At 43.0% G+C, this 21419-nt stretch overlaps 1 protein-coding gene and 1 long non-coding RNA gene across 2 annotated transcripts; both read right to left on the reverse strand.

Annotated features, from left to right (window-relative positions):
• Positions 1-8871: 8871 nt before the first annotated feature.
• On the reverse strand, positions 8872-12450 carry LOC118941346. Its single transcript, XR_005037591.1, has 3 exons — positions 12394-12450; positions 10036-10157; positions 8872-8978 (listed from the first exon to the last, which is right to left on the reverse strand). It is a non-coding gene; the product is annotated as an uncharacterized LOC118941346 (long non-coding RNA).
• A 474-nt stretch (positions 12451-12924) lies between these two features.
• On the reverse strand, positions 12925-18067 carry LOC110497408 (gastrula zinc finger protein XlCGF52.1-like). The gene is made up of 2 exons (XM_021573504.2): positions 14631-18067; positions 12925-14552 (listed from the first exon to the last, which is right to left on the reverse strand). Exon 2 carries the CDS (start codon positions 14367-14369, stop codon positions 13359-13361), a length of 1011 nt encoding a protein of 336 aa, XP_021429179.2. The 5' UTR covers positions 14370-14552; positions 14631-18067; the 3' UTR covers positions 12925-13358.
• Positions 18068-21419: the final 3352 nt, after the last annotated feature.

A 21419-nucleotide genomic window follows, 5' to 3' on the forward strand; every position in this document is an offset into this window, starting at 1 on the left:
GACAATCATCTTTTCCATCAGTTCACACAATTTAGAGATCAGTGCTATTGGTCTGTAACTATCTGCACATGAAGCGTCCACTCATCCACTTCACTCACTGGCACATGCCTTCGGAAAGTATTCAGACCCCTTGACTTTTTCCACATTTTGTTACATTACAGCCTTGTTCTAAAATTGATTAAATTAAACAAACCCTCATCAATCTACACACAATACCCCATAAGGACAAATTGAAAACATGTTTTAGAAATTTTGCAAATGTATTACAAATAAAAAACAGAAATACATTATTTACATAAGTATTGCGATGAGACTCTAAATTGAGCTCTGGTGCATCCTGTTTCCATTTATCACTCTTGAGATGTTTCTACAATTTGATTGGAGTCCACCTCTGGTAAATTCAATTGATTTGACATGATTTGGAAAGGCACACACCTGTCTATATAAGGTCCCACATTGAAATTGCATGTCAGAGCAAAAACCAATCCATGAGGTTAAAGGAATTGTCCGTAGAGTTCCAAGACAGGATTGTGTCGAGGAACAGATCTGGGGAAGGGTACCAAAAATTACTGCAGCATTGAAGATCCCCAAGAACACAGTGGCCTCCATCATTCTTAAATGGAAGAAGTTTGGAACCACCAAGGCTCTTCCTAGAGCTGGGCAGAGAAGGGCCTTGATCAGGGAGGTGATCAAGAACCAGATGGTCACTCAGAGCTCTAGAGTTCCTCTGTGGAGATGGGAGAAACTTCCAGAAAGACACCATCTCTGCAGCACTCCACCGATCAGGCCTTTATGGTAGAGTGGCCAGACAGAAGCCACTCCTCAGTCAAAGGCACATGACAGCCCGCTTGGAGTTTGCCAAAAGGCACCTCAGACCATGAGAAACAAGATTCTCTGGTCTGATGAAACCAAGATTGAACTCTTTGGCCTGAGTGTCACGTCTGGAGGAAACCTGGCACCATCCCTACGGTGAAGCATGGTGGTGGCAGCATCATACTGTGGGGATGTTTTTCAGCAGCAGGGGTTGGGAGAGGCAAAGATGAACAGAGCAAAGTACAGAGAGATCCTTGATGAAAACCTGCTCCAGAGTGCTCAGGACCTCAGACTGGGGTGAAGGTTCACCTTCCAACAGCACAATGACCCTAAGCACACAGCCAAGACAACGCAGGAGTGGCTTCGGGACAAGTCTCTGAATGTCCTTGAGTGGCCCGTACTTGAACCCGATCGAACATCTCTGGAGAGTCCTGAAAGTAGCTGTGCAGCAACACTCCCCATCCAACATGACAGATCTTGAGAGGATCTGCAGAGAGGAATGGGAGAAACTCCCCAAATACAGATGTGCCAAGCATGTAGCGTCATACCCAAGAAGACTCAATGCTGTAATCGCTACCGTGCTTCAACAAAGTACTGAGTAAAGGGTCTGAATGCTTATGTAAATGAAACATTTCTAAAAACCTGTTTTTGTTTTGTCATTATAGGGTATTGTGTGTAGATTGATGAGGGGGGACGATTTAATCAATTTTAGAGCAAGGCTGTAACGTAAGAAAATGTGGAAAAAGTCAAGGGGTCTGAGTACTTTCCGAGGGCACTGTATACATTTGTAGCACTCAAAATCAGAGAGGTCACAGAGGCAGAACATACATCAACCGGCCTCTCTAAAGACAACTCTCCAACAGACTTTAAGCAATGATCCCCAAACTTTTACCAGTCTGCTTTATGAAAGCCCCATCTTCTGAATGGTACTCTACCTGGAATAGTAACATCACAGTTCATGGTACACCAAATCAGGAACAAATCATGGTACACCAAATCAGGAAATGATCACCTCCAACACTAGAATCATTCATTACATTACATTCACACTTAGATGCAATAGAGTTAGAAGCCATTGTGAGGTCCAGGCAGGATGTAACCCCTCTAACAACATCAACTCTTGTACCACATCCATCGTTAAGACATACTGATGCTCGTTTCCATCACATCTTCCACAATAGTACCACCAGCATCTGTTCTTCCTCATAAACTAGTTATGTGCATTAAAGTCACAGCACTATCTCTCTAGAGCCCAATTCGACATATATTTCATCAAACATCTCTACAGGTATTTGATGACAAGTGTTGTACATTTAAAAAAAAACATTTAATAGTACTACCTGCACTGTAGATTTTCACATATTCAGATGGGACAGGTGTATTACGATATACAAGACCTTCCCTTATGAACGTAGCACAGCCACCACACTGTCCAGTTGATCTATCAGAACGGATTGATCAATAACCAGGAATAATAAAAACAAGACGTGGTCTAAGCCACATTTCTTGAACACATATCACATCAGGTTTGATCTCTAAATCAATTACACATTCCTTAAAATGCTGACCGTTAGCAATAAGGCTTCTGGAATTCCACTAAAGGATGACAATAACTATCATCACACTGAGACGTTACATCATTAGTATTATTGGGAATCAACATATCAACAATCATGGCGACATTAACATCTGTTACTCCTAAAAACCATTGCTGCTTCCACAGTGATCTTCAACCTGGCAGTTCTTCCTTCCACAAACGCCGCCAGGTTGATCACCTTTCCAATGACGGCTATGAAGTCAATCTGATAGAACTATCAAAGTGTCCTTTGACACAACACATTTGTGAGAGCAAGATTTCTGAACAGGTCTCGTATCCATGTCAGGACCAACATAAGCAATATTTCCTACAGTAGGTCCACTTATTCCAGGAGTAACCCGATTATCTACATCATTCTGCCTAATAGTTCCACCAATCTGCCTTGCAACCTCTGCATAAGATACATTATGAGTGATTTTATATCTTTGGGCTTCTCTAGCCTCTTTTTGCACCTGGCATCCACCAAATGCTGCACCATGCCCCCACCACCACAGTTAACTTTGACGTTGTTCACACATTCACCATAATCATGTCCTCACTTGGCACATCTTTTCTTTACTTTGCACAGAGCTGTTACATGTCCCATTCTTTGGCATTCAAAACACCTTAATGAAGGTGGGACCAACTCTCTAACAGTGAAAGTCAGGAAGACCATCTGTACTTTCTTAGGCAAAACCTTCTCAAACATTAATAGTACTGACAGGCTTTCACTTCTCTGCCCCTCTTTCTTACTTTACAGCATTTTGGCTTCAACCACTCTGCCCCCTCTCAGTGGCATCCCATCATTCAGGGCAGTTTTGAGCCCCACCTGTTGTGCTCCATTGAAAAGGAAGGTGGCGCGGCGGTCGTTGTGGGCCAATTTTGTTATCAAATTCTGACATTGTCTGGATTTATGGTACATTTAACACAACTGGGAACTCTGGAAAAAAAATAAGGTTGTAATCATGATGACGTCGGTGATCTTCAGGTCGGAGCTCTAGAAAGAGGCCCGAGTTCCCGACTTGGAATTCCGAGTTGGATGACCGTTCAAAATGTATTTTTCCAGTCAGAGCTCATTTTCCCAGTTGTCTTGAACTCAATGAAGTTTGAGATTTCCACTTCTCTGAGTTTCCAGTTGTTTTGAACATGGCAGAAGTCATGCTGGATTGACAGCATGGCCAATTTATTCAACTTTTTCTGGCCCATTGTGTTGAATGTTTCTCCTTTTAAGCTTGGGAAAAGACACCCTAAAACCCAGACTTGGACCGCACACTGAATATCAGGCTAGTGATTGCTTTGCAATGCTTGCAGTTGGCAACTGATTCCTTCAAAAACACTCATTGTTGAATTTGCGATTTCCAACTTGTTGTGTAATGTTTATGTCCAATGGCCGATGGTAATTTCTACCCACCTTTTCTCCCCAATTTCATGATGACGATCTTGTCTCATCGCTGCAACTCCCCAACAGGCTTGGCAGAGGCGAAGGTCAAGTCATGCGTCCTCTGAAACATGACCTGCCAAACCGCACTTTTGAACACCCACTTGCATAACCCGGAAACCAGCCGCACCAATGGGTCTGAGGAAACACTGCAGGTGCCCAGCATGCAACAAGGAGTAGCTATAGAGTGAAAGCCTTCTTGGAAGGGCACTTCTAATGTAACTCTATACTATGGCATTACCCAAGGGGCTTGAATTTTCAAGCTCAACCTGTCGATTTTGTGATGACTCAAGAAAGCAAAAAAAGAGACCATGTTTTTACATAATTTGCAAACCTATATGTGATACGTATTAATACTTATTTCCACCATAATATGCAAATAAATTCATAAAAAATCCTACAATGTGATTTTCTGGATTTTTTTTTCTCATTTTGTCTGTCATAGTTGAAGTGTACCTATGATGAAAATTACAGGCCTCTCTCATCTTTTTAAGTCGGAGAACTTGCACAATTGGTGGCCGACTAAATACTTTTTTGCCACACTGTATTTAGTTGATGTTGTTGCGGGTGTAGCGAAATGCTTGTGTTCCTAGCTCCAACAGTGCAGTAGTATCAAACAATTGACAACAATACACAAATCTAAAGTAAAAGAACGGAGTTAAGAAATATATAAATATTAGGATGAGCAATGTAGGAGTGGCATTGACTAAAATACAGTAGAATAGAATACAATATATACAAATGATGAGTATGTAAACATTATTAAAGTGACTAGTGTTCCATTATTAAAGTGGCCAGTGATTCCATGTCTATGTATATAGGGCAGCAGCCTCTAAGGTGCAGGGTTGAGTAGCAGGGTGATAGCTAGCTAGTGATGGCTATTTAACAGTCTGATGGCCTTGAGATAGAAGCTGTTTTTCAATCTCTCGGCCCCAGCTTGGATGCACATGCACTGACCTTGCCTTCTGGATGATAGCGTGGTGAACAGGCCATGGCTCAGGTGGTTGATGTCCTTGATTATCTTTTTGGCCTTCCTGTGACATCGGGTGCTGTAGGTGTCCTGGAGGGCAGGCAGTGTGTCCCGGTGATACGTTGGGCAGACCGCACCACCCTCGGGAGAGCACTGTGGTTGCGGGCGGTGCAGTTGCCGTGCCAGGCGGTGATACAGCCAGACAGGATGCTCTCAATTGTGCATCTGTAAAAGTTTGTGAAGGTCTCAGGGGCCAAACCGATTTTCTTCAGCCTCCTGAGGTTGAAGAGGCACTGTTGCGCCTTCTTCACCACACTGTCTGTGTGGGTGGATCACCATTTCAGCTTTCCACCTTCTCACCAGGTGAAATTACCGTTCAAAACTATTTTTCACAGTCTAAGTTCCCACAAACTGAAGTCTGAGATTTCCAAGTTCCCAGTTGTTTTGAATACAGCATTAGTCTGAGCTGAGGGAAGGATAGTTCAGCAGAGGGTGTCTGCCTCTCATGGTCCCTGATCTCTCCTTTTCTCTGGTGAGACTGTCTTCCACCTGATGGCGAAACTCGATTAAAAACTCAGATGATGATGGCAAAACTCCTATGACCATAGAAAGTTAAATATTCCTCGATATTAAAATAGACACGACGAGCTACTACTAATAAAAACGTAGGCCTATCACCTTGCCTACCCGGCGCACATGGCTTCTGAATCTAGTGCGCCAACAGCTCAACACGAAAACAAACGGAGCACAAGCCTTAATAGTTGGCTGTTCTACAGAAATGTTTGGTAATGGACTAGGATTGCCTTAAAGATCGCCCAGTCAGTCGTGATCGACCGGTTGGTGACCACTGTAATTGACCGTTTACTGCAAACAGCTTGAGGTCAAGGACTGTAGACTAAAAACACTGATGTACACTCCCCTACATATTTATTTGAACATTGAAGCTAAAACTTTTAATTTGACTCTATACTCAAGCATTTTGGATTTGAGATCAAATGTTTCATATGAGGGGATAATGTTGTGCCCAATATAAATTAATGGTAAATAATGTATTGTATTATTTTGGTGTCACTTTTATTGTAAATAAGAATATAATTTGTTTCTGAACACTGCTACATTAATGTGGATGCTACAACGATTGCGGATAATCATGAACGAATCGTGAATAATGATGAGTGAGAAAGTCAAAGGCACAAAAACCATACCCCTACGACATGCTAACCTCTCACCATTACCAATAACAGGGGAGGTTAGCCATTTTATTTTGAGTGGGGGTATGATATTTATGCCTCTGTAACCTTCTCACTCTTACATATCTCCAGTTTGGTTCACGTTTTTAAGGACACATCTCAAATATTTCCTCCCATCTCAGCGAAAGCGAGTTGATGTTAAACAGGTAAATTAGCAACCCTGGCGCAAGGGTTGGAAAATAGCAGAGTGCCAATTTCAACAAGTTGAAATTGCCAATGAGCAATAGCGCCCTTAATGTCTTATTCAACCGGCTGCGTCCCACCCTTAGCCTCTGCCTTGCTCATGGGCACCGCCTCTCTCCTAAGGGCCTGTCTAGCTAGCACATCTACTTCCTCAGTCTCTTCCACCCCCACATGGCCATCTGCCTCACCGGGAATGAATTTGGAGTACCTCATATATCATGTCTTGTCTCCTCCGTGATCTGAATGACTTCACTTATCAATACTGCGTCCGAACACACAGCAACCCTCCCCATTGCAAGGACAACAGTACTGCCATCAGCTGTGAGGATTGAAAATATGCTTGGCCTATCATGAGGGTGTTTGTGTATGTTAGAAGGCTGTGGCTGGCCTTGGGTGTAGGCAGTTATCATGAGTTGTTGGGGGCACATGCAGAACATAGTGTTGCGAGAACAAACAGTCTTTTGTTAGATAACAGGAGCCAGGTGTGTGATAACTGTATCGAGAGTATGAGCGCATAGATATTCTACACAGCAACAACGCCTGACCGCTGAAGCGCCTAGGGGCTGGGACCAGTTCATGCGCCAACAATCAACGATAGGCTGAGTGAGTTTAAACCACGCCCAATCTCTACTCTGACAGGCCAGCTCGGAAGCAGGAACTACTTCTGTCAGAGTATTTTAGAAGATAATATTAGTGTGTTGGCTAGTTCTCTGTTCTACCCTGCGTGGTGTTACAGCGGTGTTATATACGAATATACGAAAATTGCATTTGCCATTTATCGCTTGTGTTAAATAAAAATACTTAAAGTAATATACTTAAATCAGTGACTCTGGTTCACAATTTTATCCTGATACTAGATTCGATTGACGCAACCCTTAACACAGCTCTCCCGTGTATACAGCCAGTTGGTCTCTGTGATAGATCTGCCGATTGCCATCCCACGATCTTTCACTACACGTGAGGTGGACAAATGACCGGAAATGACCTGAAAAGAATGGCTGGCTAAATCCCATCAGTGGTAAGGACAGAAACCTATATAGGTTTGAAGGAAGCCAATAAAACCAAGGCCAATTTAAATTCTAAATGATAAACAGGCAGAGTCAACGTATCAACAGGTTTTATCACCTATTTAAAAATGTTTGGTACATAAAGAAACAGGTACCACATAATGTTGGGGTATATCTGTTATGAATAGAACATCGGAAAAAAACAAAAAAAATGCAGTGCTACACTTCAATGACAGTGTTTCTGTTATGCTAGCACACCAAACAACAAGTCTGTGTCATCTGAGAATGTGAAAGGACACAGAAAGAAAACGCTTACCTCAAGACACTTCACATAATAACTATAATATGTCAGCTAAAAAATGGTTCCCAGATATCCCCTGCGTACATCTCAAGCCACACTACTATGATTTCTCCCCATTGTGGACACTCCTGTGTCTGAAAAAGCTACTCAGGAAGGAGAAGCTCTTGTAACATAGTTTGCACTTGAAAGTCCTTGGTGTGAACGGTCTGGTGCCTCTTTACATAGTTCACCCTCAGCACAGCGCTTCCCACACGTGTGGCAGGGTTACGGCTTGTCAGCGTCCGTCCTAATGCTCGGTGTCTTACGTTGTGACCCAATGACACTAGAGCTCCCTCCTTGACCTCTAGCCATTGTTTGGGTGTTGTTGGGATTGTGTGCTGTGTTATAGGCTAGGTACCACTTGTGATGAAAGCCCATCCTGACCCTGTCTGTATTGGTGGGGTAACCATGAGGTAACTGAGGAAGGCTAGACCCAGAACCAGGCTTTCTATGAACCCAGTCACCAGGCATTAGACGAGACCCTGAAGGAGAAGACAGACTTCCTGTTATACTATCACCAGGGGGGTCTCCCACCACTCTCTGTGAAGGCTGAAGCCCAGGGTGACCTGCTCTGTTCATCATGGATACTGTGGTGTTTGTATCATAGGAACAGGAGGGTCTATCTCTATCAGCCCCAGCTCCATCCCTGCACTGATACTGTGAAGAGAAGAGTCTGGGCTGCAGACTGGATCCCTGACTGGAGCCTCTGTCTCTCTGATGACCACCAGGACTGAGGTTGTTCAGTCCACCTGTCCACTGGTTGTGTTCTGTGTGGAGGTGGAGTCTCTGTCCCTCGTAGTTCGGTCCTGATTCTGACTTCTCTATCTCTATGACTGTGATTCAATTACCTAACAATATGGAGCCATTGGAGTTTATTATAAAAAATACCCTTGCTTTGATAAAATACAATTTAGAATACTTTGGAAAAGGTTCTACATTACACTCATCTTTATGTTCTTATCTCAATCTTTTTTATTCTTAACTTCCTGTCACGTAAACATGAAATAAGACACGATCATTTCCTCATTATAAAACATCAGCATCAAACATGACAGGTTGTCAACTCTTCATCAGTGAAGCATTTTTTACAGACACCATCACACCAACCATATCGACTGTCTCATCATACTCATTCTTTCCTCAGTTCACCTCATCCAGTTCCCTATACATCCAAAACCAACAGAATTAACTACAAACTAGCTAGTACTACATTACATGTCAAATACTCTATACATGGGTCTTGTGCATTTTCTGCTGGTGTATCCTGAGGTAGCTCCCCTCTCCCATGTGGACCTTCAGGTGCATCTTCAGCTGGTCCTGGTGAGAGATCCTCTTCTCCCACTGTTGGCAGCTGTAGGGTTTTCCCCCTGAGTGGACTCTGTGGTGCCCCTTCAGGTGGTGCTGGTGAAAAAAATCACAATCTTAATTGTGTTCTTATTTCTTCAAAGTAAATAAGGCATACTTTTATGACTGAATACCAAATATCAATCTTAGATCGTGTATTTTCAGGTAAAGCAACTACTCTCTATCCCTCTCGTCGCGCCTTCTTTGGTCTCTCTCTCTCTCTCTCTGTCTCAGACCGGACAAGTAGGCACGCAATGGATTATGGTCATTGTAGTTAATTACCACGTTTTCTGTGCTAAACTACAGAGAATATTGTCCTGTTGGAAACTACAACTCTCTACTACATTGCACAATTTGGGCTTGATCTGACTTCTCTAGAGACACTGCTGCATTGCGGTCACAGAAAAAAATGAATGGAATTCAAATAATTGAACCAACATCAGTCAATTAGTGGTTTAAAATTGGAAAAATAATCTACATTTCTGTTAATTGCGCAGTACTACTGGTTGGAGAGCCTGTTCTCACACAGGGGGCCGCCAAATTCTTTCTCCCCTGTGTGCATCCTCTGGTGGTTCTCCAGCTGTTTGGGGAAACGGAAGGTTTTCCCACAGAACAAACACAGGAAGCACTTCTCTTTGCCACAGGATCTGCTGATTGCGTTACTACTACTGTCATTTGTCAATGGGCTTGTGTAGCTATTTAGTGATGAGGCACTGGCATTGTCTGATGTCTGGTTTAACATTAGGAGAGTGTGAGGAGGATGAAGGCCAGGGAGTGTCTGTGTTGTCGCAGGGTTCATGTTCCAGTTGATAGATCCTATAGAAGGCAGGCTGAAGGCAGCACCTGTTAGGGGGTTAACCTGAGGCGCCATCAGTCTCTCTGAATCACAACAATAGGAGCAGGACGGAGCATCGCTAGGCTAGTCTGTGACTGTTCTCTCCCACCAAATAAGACACTTCTCCATCGACCAAACCTACGCCTCACTCTGGTCTCAGCCAGTCTGTTGTCATGGACACTAAGTTTGGTTGTTGTTTTGTAATCAACTGTGTTTCTGGTTGTGGTTAACAGTGTTGTTCCCCAGCCCAGAGTTGAGGAGGCTGCCCCACCCACTGACCTCCACTATGTCGCCTCTGGTACTGGCCTGCTCAGTGATGCCGTCCCCCAGGCCCTTGGCTTCACCGGTCTGGGAATCCAAGATGGCCTCCCAGTCTCCTCTGTTAGCCTCCAGCCAACCACCTGCAGGAAGAGGTTCGAAAATAGACTTTACAAACATGGCAGAGAACATTCTACATGTGGAGATTTTTGAGTCAAGTACCTGGTGAAGTTCATCCATTATAATGTGTGTTTTTTTATGTAAACATAAGTTGTGTTGATTTCATTTTATGAATGCAGATATTACTGTATGTAGCCAGCAGCATACCACCCTGCATACCACTGCTTGCTTGCTTCTGAAGCTAAGCAGGGTTGGTCCTGGTCAGTCCCTGGATGGGAGACCAGATGCTGCTGGAAGTGGTGTAGGAGGCACTCTTTCCTCTGGTCAAAATAAAAAAAATTAAAACAATATCCCAATGCCCCAGGGCAGTGATTGACACTGCCCTGTGTAGGGGGATGTTAAATGGGTGTCCTGACACTCTGAGGTCATTAAAGATCCCATGGCACTTATCGTAAAAGTAGGGGTGTTTACCCTGGTGTCCTGGCTAAATTCCAAATCTGGCCCTCAAACCATTACGGTCACCTAATAATCCTCAGTTTACAATTGGCTCATTCAGCCCCCTCCTCTCCCCTGTAACTATTCCCCAGGTTGTTGCTGTAAATGAGAATGTGTTCTCAGTCAACTTACCTGGTGAAATAACAGATAAATATGTATTTCCCCCATCTTTAGTCAATGCTCTCTGGTCTGTCTCCTCTTTGACTAGTAGCAGAACAGGCTTCCCATCCTCCATGTCTACTGACTGTGAGAGGATGTTGGATCCAGAAATCTGATATGAACACCCTGCTATGGAGCATCTTCTGATTGGGCAGTGAAGGATTGCTATGAGTACTATGCAAACATATTAGTTGACTTGATTACTTGAAACTCTAATGGTTTGATAATTCAAAGACATGGTCCCACACTTACAAAACCACAAAAGCAGAAGTTCACTTTTAATATGCTGAAATATGATGGCCAGAGCGTCATGTTTACCATGATGTTGTACAACGATTTACCTAAATAGGTCCAATTTTTTTTGTCAAAGTATGACATATTTGTGCTTGAAATAGAAATTCTGAAGGGGGCCATTCCTCGAAATCCGTGACAATTCTGTGTCTTTCCTATGAGATGAAATGAAAATTATTTTCAGGATATGTTTCTTTTCAGGCCTGGGTTTTATTTGAACGTTACCACCGACCAGCATGGCATTGTTTATTAATTAGAAACACCTGCAAAATTCTACCAATCCGCGACTCGCGACTGAGCTGGGCCAAACAATTCAACAGAAAATTATCATAATCCATTGAGAAATTATCACATGTGTCTATTTTGTATTTTTTTTAAAACTATCTGACCATTTTAGAAATGTTGTAATTGCGTGATATGATTGCATTTTGCAACCCCGCTCCCCCGAGATAAATGGTTTTGACCACTAAAGTTGTGCTTCACTACACGCTCCAATGCTTTGATTGGTGCAGCTAAAAAACACAAGTGTCTATCCTATAATGAAAAGGCACCCACGAAAATTCAAGGAACCTGTTTATTTATTTTGTTGTGCTGTTGTTACATTTGTATTGGTGTTTCATGTCCGATACGCTCAGGGTGTTGTTACTTGTCATTTGGGCGTGCATCATGAGCAAAGTCATTGTAGCCCATAATTTCACTTCCCCTGTGAGAACCATGATCATTGGATTTTACTTTGCTGTACCGCAGCCGAATCGCCTGCCCGCAGCCTAACAAAGGTTGCACCGTGTCCATTACGGTGTAGAAAAACGCGTCTTGAACTGTTCTACAGTTATCCATATAACCGGAGCTTAAATGTATTCTTAAAAATGATTTCTAGTGCGAACTCGCGGCCACAATTTTTGGAAGATAACATTAGCTAGCTAGATAAGGTTAGCATGCTAGCTAGCTACACTGACGGCTGTCAGTGGCCTATTTGTTGTTGTTTCTCCACTCAGCCTGGAAATCACCACTGCGTCATTCTTCAGAGGTGGAAACTAAACAAGCATTTCCACTCCAGGACAGACAGGAATTACATCGAAATAGGGGCAGCATTGCCCTTTAAGTGGGGCCCTTTAAGACAAAAAGAATCAAGACCTGGGCTTGTATCCACAAAGCATCTCAGAGTATGAGTGCTGATCTAAGATCAGGTCCCCACCTGCGTAGTCTTATTCATTATGATCTAAAAGGAACTCCTTTCAGAACTCCTACTCAGAAGCTTTGTGGATACAGGCCCTGACCTAATACCATTCAGACAGTAGTTCACAGTAGGCTCACCTTAGTGAGACTGTGTGTGGTCCTGTGCTGCTCAGCTGGTTACTCTGTGGGTTCAGGAGGAGGTTTAGTCTGGTTGTCCTCCATGACCATGGTCCCCTCAGGGTTCCCCAGACGCTCCTCACACCCCTCCTTCACCAGCAGCACCGCTGGACCCTCCTCCTCCTGGAAGAGAGTTGTAATACAGATTACACAGACATACACTCCCTCAAGTACACACACACACATATAATAAACACACTTTTAAAATGTGTTTCCCCATCTCTACTACATTTGAGTCCTATACTGTAGTAATAGAATGACTTCACTGTTAAACGCATCATGGTGGACATAAATATGTTAGTAAAAATTGTCAAAAGTCAGACAAACCTGACTAAACTATAATGACGTGTACAGTAGGTGTTTGTTAGTGTGTGGGTATGTGTAGGTATATTTAGTAAGTGTATATTGGTTATAAAGTGCTCTTGGGTGTATGTAGACTAGGGTGAGATCAGATGTGATGTATACTAAAGACAGATTCAATGAAAGTCAGAGTGAAAAGTCCCATTTTGTGTTTATTAAACATAAACAAGTGTTAAATACACCATATGAAAACCACACATACACATCTCAACTAAAAATATGCATGAACTTTAAAAAATTAAATAGTTTAATGGAAGTAATCAAATAGGCATTTGTGAACATATATCCTACACAGTACAAACACTATGTATCAGACTTTTTAGGTTTATATATATATATTTATATATATATATATATATATATATATATATATATGCGCCTTATATATCACACAATGTCTGGATGCAATATTCTACCCAGGAATATTCAACAATGAAATCTGTTACTCTCGTTATTCCAAATTCATCTGTGGATCTTTTCTGCTGACAATACAATTTCATATTTCTCTTTAATTCAATATTTGATCTAAACCTCAGAAGCTATGGAGTGCAATGTTACTTTCTATGTTATAGAGTGGAATGTTTTTTCTGCTGGTGTATCTTGAGGTAGCTCCTCTCTGAGAACCTCTTCCTGCAGTGTGTACAGGCGAACGGCCTCTCTCCCGTGTGGACTTTCAGGTGCATCTTCAGTTTGTCCAGGCGGGAGAACCTCTTCTCACACTGGGGGCAGCTGTAGGGTTTCTCCCCTGTGTGGACCCTCTGGTGCCTCTTCAGGTCACCAGCCTGGGCGAAGCACATGTGACACTGGTTACAGCTGAAGGGTTTCACCCCTGTATGGAACCTCTGATGAATCTCCACCTTCTGGAGGCAGCTGAAGCCTTTGTTACAGAACATGCAGAGGAACCGTTTCTCTTTACTACTGTCTGATGTTGCTCCCCCTTCTCGAGCCTTGGCTCTAGCGCTGTCGTTTGAGGTCAATACCTGACCGAAAAGGCTGTGTGAATCGGAAGGCCCCATTGATGTGGACCCTGGGTCCCGATCCTTGAGTGTGTGTAAAGGGGAGTGGGTCACGACATTTGGATTTGTCTCTAGACTTTCCCTGTAATCTAAGAAGTCTCTGCCTTGTGAGTGTCCGTCACCTAGGTGACTATCTGCATTCCATGTGAGAGAAATGTCGCCCTCCATTTTCACAGTCACTTCATCAATGACTATAACCTCCCCTTTCTTATCTAGGCACCCTTCAGAGTATACACTACTAGTGTACCGGTTCCACCCCCCCCTAGACAGATCATTCTGTGTCTCTAAACACAAGGGCATGTTGCCAGAGTCCATCTCTGTAGAGTAAGAACAAGACGGATCATCAACACCAGTCTCTAACGCATCACCATCTCCACGGGAATGAACCGTCTTCTGGCTCTGGTGAAACACCGGTAAGTATTCGGAACCGGGAGCAGGAGGACAGCTGAGTGGCCCCAGTCTCTCTGGGTCTGATCTGTGGTCAGTTCCTGTGTGTAATAGCCTGTGTGTTTCAGTTAATGTCTTGGTGTTGGTCTCTGACTTGAGGGCGAAGTTCGGCATTCCACTGACCTCCGTGATGCAGTGTCGGATCCTGGGCTGGGCAGGGGAGGTGGGGTCCTCCGTGGCTACATGGGGCGCACCAGATGCTGCTCCAGTCTGGATGTCTCTGCTGTGCCATGGGTCCTCCTCTCCTTCAGACCCCTCCAGCTTGACCCCAGGACCTGCAGCCTCTGCATCTTCAGACTGACACATGAAGAGAGGAGTTTATTACCGGTACATGAGTTGAATTGGATAACAATGTCGTAGGGAATGTGCTCTAACCTCTATCACGATAACGTGCTGGGTTGAGGTTCCACTCCCCTCATCAACAGTGATTGGTTGGTCATCTCTCCATGTATGGTGTCCCACTGGCTTCACAAAGCTCCTGTGGCCTCCAGTGAGATGTCCTTCACCTGAGAGAGTGATTGGGGGGAAAGAGGTGGTTAGTTTAGCTACTGTCAATGCTCAACAATATATTTATTGACACTGTCTAGAATTGGCAAGGATGTAAGTTAACACTTCTCATAACTTCTTGATATACTATTTATTGATTGATGTATTATGATCCATGCATCACATTGTTTTCATTGAGTAAATAATCGGAAATGCAGTACATGAAGAATCTGGTTATAATATCATTGTGTCTTTGCGCCAAGATAGCTAAGTAATCAGGGGATTTATTGCACACTATCCAAAAACTGACCAAGACCCAATTCTGGTTAACACATTTGAACACATGCGCGCAGAGGGGACACATGAGCAGAGGGGAAGCGGGCGAAATGCCCTGAGCTGTGAATCCGCACTCACATCGTGACGTATTTTACTACGCCGTACATCATCTTCACGCAATCTCGTTCCACTACACTACTGGACTGAGACAATGGCTTTTTCTCCGCAATTTCAAACAGGCAAATGAGGTTTACAGGTGCATCCCAAAATAAATGTGTAATATGATAAAAAACAAAACAAATTAAGTTAACTGTGCAAGACATTTTATAGATAAAAGGTTAAGTAGCATATCGTTGTTAAATGTGTGCATGCTTTTCTCCTCTGAAAATACAATAGCTGTTTCAAAGGGGGTGTGGCAGATAAAGGCAATTTCTATAGGCAATCACATAGAGAAGTGCGATTAGACAATTCCTAAAACACTTTAGTCCTCACCTTTGTGCACAAAACACCAATTGAATTATATTTAATATATAATCACTCACAGCCAAAGATATTAACATTTTATATTCACCCAATGTCTGCCATGTTTTGGGATGACGTCGTCGCTGCTCCCTATGTGCTAGTGCGCATGTGATGTTAGTCTGTATAAACCGGAAAAACTACGGTCAGACATTTTAGATACAGTCTCCAGTTCTTATTATACGTCAGTGATTGACACGCTCCTCGACCACTTATCGGTTTCCGGATCACAGGGGAGAAGAGACAACGATCATGGATATACTGACAAGATACTACACATCTCTCCGCCCTAACAATGGGAGTTGTTGTCCACAAAGCGGCACGGAGGGCTGTCTAGCTCCCAACTATCCTTTCTTTGGATTGGTGGATACGTCTCATTATTGTAATCCTTTTTTTTTATATTCGATGAGGGTTGTTGACGTCAACCGCCAATATTCAATGGAGAAAGAAGCTACGCTACTAGCCTCATTACATTTATAATAGCCATCTCGAAGCAATTACGATATAAAATGTTTTTTCCCCCAAAGTTGCCGGGATGTCACGTCGTACTTACACTCGTAACACATTAAGCATTACGAAGCTTCTATTCGACCAAAGAAAACTCACGTAGCAAATAAGGCATAACATTTTTTGTTGGCAAAATTCAACACTATCATTGACCTCCCTATAAAAACTCATTGCTTGGTGGGCGAAAATGATCAAACGCCACCTACTGGAGGGAGACAGATTTTCCTCCGAGTTGGGCCTCTGTGTCAGATGCCAAGCAGTTGCCATACTAAACGGTGATGCAGCCAGTCAAGATGCTCTCAATAGCGCAGCTGTAGAACTTTGAGGATCTGAGGGCCCATGCCAAATCTTTTCAGTCTCCTGAGGGAGAAGAGGCATTGTCGTGCCATCTTCACAACTGGGTTGGTGTTTGTGGACCATGATACTTCCTTAGTGATGTGGACACCGAAGAACTTGAAACTCCACTACAGCCCTGTCAATGAGAATGGGAGCGTTTTGGTCCTTTGTCTTGCTGACGTCAAGGGAGAGGTTTCCAGGTCACTGACCTCATCCCTATAGGCTGTAGTGTTGTCACATTTTACAAACGATACCAGGCCAAGTATCGCAATACCACGGCAGAAAAATTCAGTGGCCTAGAGTCCTGTTCGCCCGTCCCCTCCAATGCTTGTTCCCGTTTTCTAAACGTTATGCACGTGCTACACAAAAAAAACCTGTCACTGATATTCACACTTCCTACTCAACACATATTGGATTTTTACAGTTTTCTTTGCTGTAAACCTGCACACATGCCTGTTGCAAAACTGTTTTTCTTCTCTGGCACTGCTGTGTGACACAGAACTTGCAAAGCCTACCCAGACTGGCCTATGCACTGGTTATACCAAGGATGAAATTATATACAATGTATCAACATGGCTCACTTTCTGAGCTGCTCCAATGTATCAAATGTACAAATGTAACAACATACAACTGATCAGGGACTGCATCACAGCTAAATTCAATTTTTTTTTAAATGGAGGAAAAGATGAGCATTCATAATTAAGAGCAGATGGAGAGAAGCAGGTAAGTGATGGCTGGAATGGGATTGGCTGATTAGAAGACACTAGTTGCTAAATTCCTCTTGCCACTACACTATATTTGACTGGGTAAATAACTTTATTATGAGTTCATGTGGACCCAGTAACTCAGACTTGAGCACTTTGAGTCCCAGTGCCCGAGTCTTGGTCCGACTTCAGCCACAGCAACTCGTGACTCGAGCACAGGGGAATCAAGGTTTAGTCACTCTACTACATCACTGGGCGAAACACTGCTCTGCGCTTCTGTGTGTATTTTTGTTTTGTATGTAATGTGTATTATCTATGTAGCCCGAATTAGGAATTTACATGGCCAGATAATTCTTATATAAGCAGGGGTGAAAGTAGATTTAATTTATTCCCGGTATGGACGAGCTTAGTCATAGAATTAAATATACAATCTCTGTTAATTCAATAGGATCTCTGTGGGCGTAGTCGTAAAGATCTGTTATTTAACTTTTAAAATGTATTACATTTTATTGTGGTATAAACACAACCAGTCATGTTTTCATCTGATCAGTAGAGGCTCATCAGGAGGAAGGGGAGGACCATCCTCCACAGTGAATTTAATAAAAAAATAATTAAAACCTGAAAAAAGTTAACCTTTTAAGATAAAACTACACTAAGTATATTCACATCTTACCAAATAATTGATTATAAAACACTGTTTTGCAACGAAGGTCTACAGTAGCCTCAACAGCACTCTAAGGTAGCACCATGGTGTAGCCAGAGGACAGCTAGTTTCCGTCCTCCTCTTCAATACAAAACCTAGAAAGCTCATGGTTCTCACCCCCTTCCATAGATTTTCACAGTAATTATGAAAACTTCCAGAGGACATTCTCCTACCTATCAGAGCTCTTGCAGCATGAACTGGCATGTCCACCCAATCAAAGGATCAGAGAATGAATCTAGTACTGAAAGCATAAGCTACAGCTAGCTAGCACGGCAGTGCATAAAATGTGGTGAGTAGTTGACTCAAAGAGAGAAAGACAATAGTTGGATAGTTTTGAATAAATACATTTCTTCAAAAATTAAGGAGAAGCAAGAAAGCGAGAGATATTTTGTATTTTTTCCCCGATTTTCACTTTGCTAGCGAATGCAGCTAGCTAGTTTAGTCTACTCAAACACTCAGCTCAAACAGCGAGGGATGCCATGTTAGCTAGCTGGCTATGGCTAGCCAACACTAACATTCCCAAGTCAAGGTCAACTTTTGGTTTTAATTTAATGCCACGAGGCCCGCCAGTGTAACTACTTAACTTCTTGCTAACTGTACTGCATGATTGCAGCGGGTTTAACACGTTAGTTCTAGTAGCTATGTTGACAACGAAGTAGGCTGTGTGTAGCGGTTATGATATGAAGGTTTGGCTTGGAAAGGTTTTGTTGTCCGGTCACAGACAGCTGATGTATTGTACACTAAAGACTGCAAGGAATTAACGAGCAGTGATCATGCCGTTTGTATGCAGCTGCAATGAAAGTGAACTGTGTTTGCGTGTGATCAGGGGTGTATTCGTTCCGCCGATTCCGTTAGAAAAACGTTTATTCAATGGAAGCAAACAGAACGGGGATAAACATAGCTGAATTTGTACAATAGAAACTCTCGTTTGCAACTGTTGGATTAATGATTACACGCAAGATCAGCTAGATGCAGGCAAGAGTGTGCAAGGTGGTATTGAATGTGTCACTGTCTGTCACCTTGATTACTCAAATGTTTCTTTCGACCTCTACATTGTAAACTTTCATTCATAGGCAAGGTTGTAGCAACCTCATGATGGGTGTAGGGAAAATTTGAGTATCATGTAGTAACCTAAAACCTATCGAAGTTACATTTAAGCAGGGTGAAAGGAATATGAATGACAGTCACCCAGTATGCTATAAAATAAATAAGGCAATGCTCAACAGTTTCCCATGTGTATCAAGAATGGTCCACCACCCAATGAACATCCAGCCATCTTGACACATCTGTGGGAAGCATTGGAGTAAACATGGGGAAGCCTCCCAGAGGAATGCTTGACACCTTGAGTCCATGCCCCAACAAATTGAGGCTGTTCTGAGAGTAAACATTTGGAAGGGGTTCCTAATGTTTTGTACACTGTATATGTGTGATTTATGTTTATTGTAGGTTAATGAGGCAATACAAATGTGATGTGACTAAAATGAAAGGGCATTTAATTGACTAAAATGGCCCACTGTTTTCGTCGTTTTGACAATAACTAGACTAAATCATTACTCAAACGACAAAATGTGACTTATTTATATTTTATATGACTGAATGATATGTTTGTCAAAATGACTAAGACTAGATTAAATCTAACATTAACACCCTGCCTGCTAAATGTACCTCTTGCCATCGCTCTGTATCGGTCGAGGATCTTGACACTACTGGGACGACTGGCGAGGACGCGCTCTCGCATTGTCCTCTCTGCGCGCTCCCGTGCCACCTTCATTTCCAGTAGCTGTAGTTTCCTCCGCAAAGCCCTGTTTTCTTTTTGGCTTTGAGTTATTTCCAAACGAAACACTGCATAGTCGTCGTCTACGAGTTTACATATATCTGCCACGGCTGCATTCGCTAGCACCTCCATAATGGAGACTATTTGAGTGTGAAAAATCATACCGTTAGCCATTGTTAATAGCTAGACGTTCTAGGTAACGCTTGCTAGCTATCAACCAAGTCCGGTCTCCAACGCGAATTAAACACTACCTGAGGTAACTAATGTAATGCTGTGCAGTTAAATTCGTCATCTTTTAAGTTCCAGGGTGTTAATAAACGTCTAAATAACAACAAAAACGCTTTCGTGGAAAATGTTCTTGGTCACTGTTCACTTCCGTTTACACTGAAGTAAAAGGATCTTATGGGTTGGCGTCATAGTGCAAAGGGTGTGGTTAATTGAAAAAGTTATGCGCGCTGTTCTTTTGAAATACTGCTTATCACACATCCTATTCATAATCACTATCTTTGAACGAGCCTAGGATTACAGTCTCTCTAAAAACAGGTATTTACACAAGCCAGTTTCAAATGACAAGTTAATGAAGGGCATGTGGTTAATTACCCTCTTAACCCCAAGACACTTCACATGATAACTATAATATTTTAGCTAAAGAATGGTCCCCAGATATCCACTGCTATGATTTCTCCCCATTGTGGACACTCCTATGTCTGATAAGGTTACTCAGGAAGGAGAAGCTCTTGTAACATAGTTTGCACTTGAAGGGCCTCTCATTGGTGTGAATGGTTTGATGCGACTTCACATAGTTTGCATAGGCGAAGCACTTCCCACGCGTAAGGCTTGTCTGTGTCAGTCCTAATGCTCAACTTCCCACATTGTGACGCAATGACACCAGAGGTGGTAGAAGCAGGATCCACCACACTCAGGTGGTTAGTCTTTGAGCTCCCTCCTTGACCTCTAGTCATTGTTTGGGTGTTGTTAGGATTGTCTGCTGTGTTATAGGCTAGGTACCTCTCGTGGGGAACACCCATCGTGACCCTGTCTGTATTCGTGGAGTTGGATTAGCCAGCTGAGGAAGGCTAGACCCAGGCCTTCTATGAACCCAGTCACCAGGCATTAGATGAGACCCTGAAGGAGAAGACCAATTTGCTGATAGACTTCCACCAGGGGGTCTCCCACCGCTCTCTGTGAAAGCTGATGCCCAGGGTGACCTGCTCTGTTCATCATGGATATTGTAGTGTTTGTATCATAGGATTAGGAAGGTCTATCTCTATCAGCCCCAGGCCCTGTATCATCCCTGCACTGAGACTGTGAAGAGAAGGGTCTGGGCTGCAGACTGGATCCCTGACTGGAGCCTCTGTCTCTCTGATGACCACCAGGACTGAGGTTGTTCAGTCCACCTGTCCACTGGTTGTGTTCTGTGTGGTGGTGGAGTCTCTGTCCCTCACGGTTGGGTCCTGGTTCTGACTCGGAAATGAAGAGCGCCGGCTCCTGATCCATGGCCCTGATCCGGGGTTCTGATCTGGGGCCAGGGTTTGTGACCAGCCACTTCAGAGGCCCAGTCTCTCCTGCCAGTAACACTGGATATCAGCAGGTTCTCATGGACTGCAGACTGTAAACAAAGATTGTTCAGAAGAGCATATAAAGGTATATATAAGAAACCCTTTGCTGTACACACAGAAACATGACATATTATAAAATGTTAACCACAATGAAGTGTAACTAACACTGATTCAAGAACCTAGCCATATGGAGCTATTGGAGTTTATTATTTTTATATATATATAAAAAGGTCCAAACAGTCTGCAAATGATACAAAATAACCAAGTTAGTCAGCAGAATCAATGTAGGTTTTCAACAAA

Source organism: Oncorhynchus mykiss, chromosome 19 (assembly GCF_013265735.2).
Source record: "Oncorhynchus mykiss isolate Arlee chromosome 19, USDA_OmykA_1.1, whole genome shotgun sequence".
NCBI classification, from domain to species: Eukaryota; Metazoa; Chordata; class Actinopteri; order Salmoniformes; family Salmonidae; genus Oncorhynchus; species Oncorhynchus mykiss.

Excerpts from the sequence above, each read along its gene's own strand:
- LOC110497408 (XM_021573504.2), bottom strand. The coding sequence starts at position 14,369 with ATGCCGAACTTCGCCCTCAAGTCAGAGACCAACACCAAGACATTAACT.